General features: G+C 37.9%; 1 protein-coding gene across 1 annotated transcript in view; it reads right to left on the reverse strand.

Annotated features, from left to right (window-relative positions):
- The window catches only part of LOC110456600 (hippocampus abundant transcript 1 protein-like), a 49753-nt gene that overhangs the window by 40802 nt on the left and 4536 nt on the right, over positions 1–4415 (reverse strand). Inside the window, exons 4-6 of the mRNA XM_021507430.1 lie at positions 3768–3895; positions 1876–1990; positions 249–467 (exon numbers count right to left, since the gene is read on the reverse strand). Coding sequence (XP_021363105.1) covers positions 249–467; positions 1876–1990; positions 3768–3895 — 462 coding nt within the window. The remainder of the gene's footprint in view (positions 1–248; positions 468–1875; positions 1991–3767; positions 3896–4415) is intronic.

Here is a 4415-nt window from a genome sequence, read left to right on the forward strand (position 1 = left end):
TACATGTAGTACTTTTATAAACACAGGCAATCTGTATACATGTAGTACTTTTATAAATACAGGCAATCTGTATACATGTAGTACTTTTATAAACACAGGCAATCTGTATACATGTAGTACTTTTATTTAATCCTATTAAATCATAATTTTGTTTTGTTTCAGGACTTAAAGCACAGAACAGATTCTAATATGTCTTTGAGAATTGTTTGCAAAGTACTCCTGAAATTTTATTTTATAATAGCACTTACCCCAAAAGGGTCTGCCTTGTCCCAGGATATTTGGGACCCCCAGCTGGCTGGTCGGAGTTTCTCCGGAAGGGACTCGGGCACCCACACCAGGATAAACAATATGTCCAGTAGAGCCACTGCTGTAGCCAGCCAAACGACCAAGTTCTCACTGTAGGCCTGCTCCAGGTACGACCCTAGGGCAGGACTCGTTACCAGGCTAGCCGCAAAGGTAGCCGACACCTATATATAACATACACAAATAACATACAGTCCTCAAACTGACCTGTACCCAGGTACTTTAGCCTTAAATATACTGTGTAACTATTTTTTCACACATGAAATAAAATTGTTTCAGTTGTAAATGTATGTTTATTATCTAACGCAGATATACTTCATAACTCAATGAAAGTCACCTGGACTGATTTTCTAGACATTTGAAGAATACTTATTGCAATTTTATACTTGATGGAAATAGACCAACATTCATGTCTCATACCCACGAATCATCATTGACATGTATGACAAAATGTACTGAAACCTCTATATAACGCCGCTCACTTCACTTTTCATCCATTTTACTGCCAACATCATATATTATGGACAAGTTATACAATAACAAAGTTTGGATATAGCAAACTTACATATTTTGTCCCATTGTGTTCTGACATAAGACACATGTTTCACTACATATATTAACTTGACCTTTTAACTTGTATAATTGTCAGGGCCAACATTACCAAAATTCAAAATACTCTCTCTTGTAATATCATTTCCATGAGAAGGTTTATAAATCTATTAACTATTAAAACATCAGGTTATCTATATCGAGGGCTAACATTTTTCAACATCCAACCGTCTGCCTGTACTTCAGTAGATGTTACAGAAAAAATCTTAGCGCTCTACTGTGATAACTAGATCTTGCTCAGTGCAGAGTCTTCCATTACCTTCAAGGCGTGACAGATAAATATCCACCCAGAAGGGGTTTTATTTGGTTGTCTACCTCAAGGCTTTTGAGACAGTTAGACAACAAAATAATCATCTAAGGGTTGCAGACTTCCCTGTTACACTCTCAAGGTAGTGAACGATTGTTTTTCTCTCGTCCTATTATTTCAGTCTCAGCTACACTGACAGTAGCCTGACAAAGTGGCAGAGAAATCCTATTCTATGGGGTGATGGAGAAAGCTGGAGACATTTCTTTGAAAGGTAGGGGATAGTAAGAACCAGTAACTTTGCCCTTTTTCAGTACTAAATATTTCGGTGAACTTTAATTAAAACATGATGGAAGAAAAGGAATCAAGTGATGATATACTTCATCATTGTTCAAGTGAGCATGCGCCATGTCCAATCAACTCAAAAATTGTTGGAATTTTTGTAGCACTGAACAGTTGAATTAAGTTTCATCAAATCCAATTAAAGTCATATACCAGGTAAGCAGTGATAACAATAGAATGTGTGACCTGTGATCGTCAATTATGTGATAACCGCCCCACACACACTCACATACACATCCATGACTTTGGCGTACAAATTATTTTGCACTGAACTGAAAGATTAAAATCCCATTGAAACTAAAATGATATGGGTAATTTTCGAGAATCTATATAACTTTTCTTTACTGTCTAACATGTCCACGTTTTACATGACTTACCAGACCGTAGGCCTGACCTCTGTCCTCCTCTGTAGTTACGTCGGCCACGTAGGCGAACACAACACTGAACGTCACAGAAAATATCCCCGATATGGATATCATTGCAAAGTACCACCTGTTAATGAATTCAAAACCAGCTTAAAACAAAAAGTTGCTTCCATAAACAGTAAAATTTATTTTTGAAATATCCAACACAACAACAAGATTGCAACAGAAGTCAGATGGATTTAATGTGCATGTTCTTTAATGCTTACATAATCTTTATTTATAGTAAAGTGTGTAGAATATAGCAATATAAATACCATTGGTACCACAACAGGTTTAATGTGACAGGGTATAAAGAGCACCAAGTACAAATCCACTAGTCTGGTGCCCAGTGCTAATAGGTTTTATGTCGGGGAAATCCACTAGTCTGGTGCCCAGTGCTAATAGGTTTTATGTCGGGGAAATCCACTAGTCTGGTGCCAAGTGCTAATAGGTTTTATGTCAGGGAAATCCACTAGTCTGGTCCCCAGTGCTAAAAGGTTTTATGTCAGGGAAATCCCCTAGTCTGGTGCCCAGTGCTAATAGGGTTTATGTCGGGGAAATCCACTAGTCTGGTGCCCAGGGCTAATAGGTTTTATGTCAGGGAAATCCCCTAGTCTGGTGCCCAGTGCCAATAGGTTTTATGTCAGGGAAATCCCCTAGTCTGGTGCCCAGTGCCAATAGGTTTTATGTCAGGGAAATCCACTAGTCTGGTGCCCAGTGATAATACGTTTTGTGTCAGGGAAATCCACTAGTCTGGTGCCCAGTGCTAATAGGTTTTATGTCAGGGAAATCCACTAGTCTGGTGCCCAGTGCTAAAAGGTTTTATGTCAGGGAAATCCACTAGTCTGGTGCCCAGTGCTAATAGGTTTTGTGTCAGGGAAATCCACTAGTCTGGTGCCCAGTGCTAAAAGGTTTTATGTAAGGGCTAGAGAAAAGTTTCAGAAGTTTTTCTATATTTCAACAGGGCACGTTATTATGAGTTATCCATATTTCCTCTTTGGAGGACAAACTTTGGTATCAGAACGGACAAAGGACCATAACTAAACATAAAGAGGGCATGGCCAGTATACTGGCAAGTGGGTAAGTGAAAATTGATGTCTATTATTTGCCTAACGGACAAGTACAGAATTTTCTGATGAATATTATTGTACACAGTGTTCTCTTTAGTAACTTCTCAAATAAAAGATGGACAGAAAAAAAGTTTCTGTTCTGTTAAAAGATCATAATTTTATAAAGGCTAACTCCATGAGGTGTACCCATAAATATAGGTATGATCATTTTTGGACCAATATATTCAATTTTATCTACAGACAACTTATTTTTTCAAATCTGGTTGCTTGAAAGACCAGTGCTTTTGAAAAATCTGGTTTTGCTCTGGTGGGGCCAAGACCTGATTTTGGTTTGCAACACTTTGCCATTCCAAGTGGTATTCACAAACAAATTTGGCAATGGTAGGCGACACAGTACACGAGATATGCTCAGGACAAAGTTAACGATGAATGGAATGACTGATTAAATTACAGGAATGAGAACCTATAGTGCCCTCCGATAGTACATGTCGGGAACTTAACACTCAATCACTAAGAACTCACACACTGATGTTCAATTTCCTTTCAGAAAATTCGAGCAGAAATGATGACATGAATGGAATAATGTCCCATTATACAAGAGTGCTAATTAATGCCAAAGTATTCAGAGTACAATTAAGTTTCACTTTATATACCGGTATTCTTAAATGAATCACAGTTGTTTACAAACACATTCTCCAGGAAGTGCTACATGCCTCATGGAAAATGTATGCAACGTGGGTTTCATAGCATCATAAACGTTAGGACTATAACACATTTCAATCCTCAAATACTTACATGGGACTGATCTTCATCAGAGGGATTGGTGCACAGGTGAAGGAAACTGTCAGGAGGAGGAATGTCTTCCTACCCCACACATCCGACAGCGCTCCGATCAGCGGGGCACTCAGGAAGGACAACATGCCCTAAGTAAAACAAGCAAAACAGTTAAAGGGAAAGTTATAATGCTTACATGTGTGTGGGTTTAACATTGAACTAAAACAGACAATATGGTACTGTCTGCTTCTAAAGAAGATAATAACTGAGACAATTATAAAATACCAAAGGAAACAAGAGATCCCAGAGGGATCTTGGCGCCCACCTTTGTACCATCTTCATTAGTTCTTTGTCAGTTCGATCTTTTCTCTTTTTTCCTCTAATCTGTTTGATCGAGTCATGTTAACAGTAAATGCACCTTGAGGTAACTTTTGATCTAAACTTAATACTGATGTGTATGAAAGCCAACCTTCAAAGTGAGTTTGTCATTTCACATATTTACTAATACAGTACTTAATGTGAAAGAAATAGAATCGATCATTGCAATATGAGAAAGGTCTGTTTAGTTTTTTCTTTTAATCCATTTTGTTTTTATGATCAGTCTCAAAAAATAACATACACAACGAGGGACCAAGGGGAACCTACATTTAAAATTTGAGAAAGATCCCT

The sequence above is a fragment of the Mizuhopecten yessoensis genome, unplaced genomic scaffold (genome assembly GCF_002113885.1).
Source record: "Mizuhopecten yessoensis strain PY_sf001 unplaced genomic scaffold, ASM211388v2 scaffold8811, whole genome shotgun sequence".
In the NCBI taxonomy this organism is placed as follows: Eukaryota; Metazoa; Mollusca; class Bivalvia; order Pectinida; family Pectinidae; genus Mizuhopecten; species Mizuhopecten yessoensis.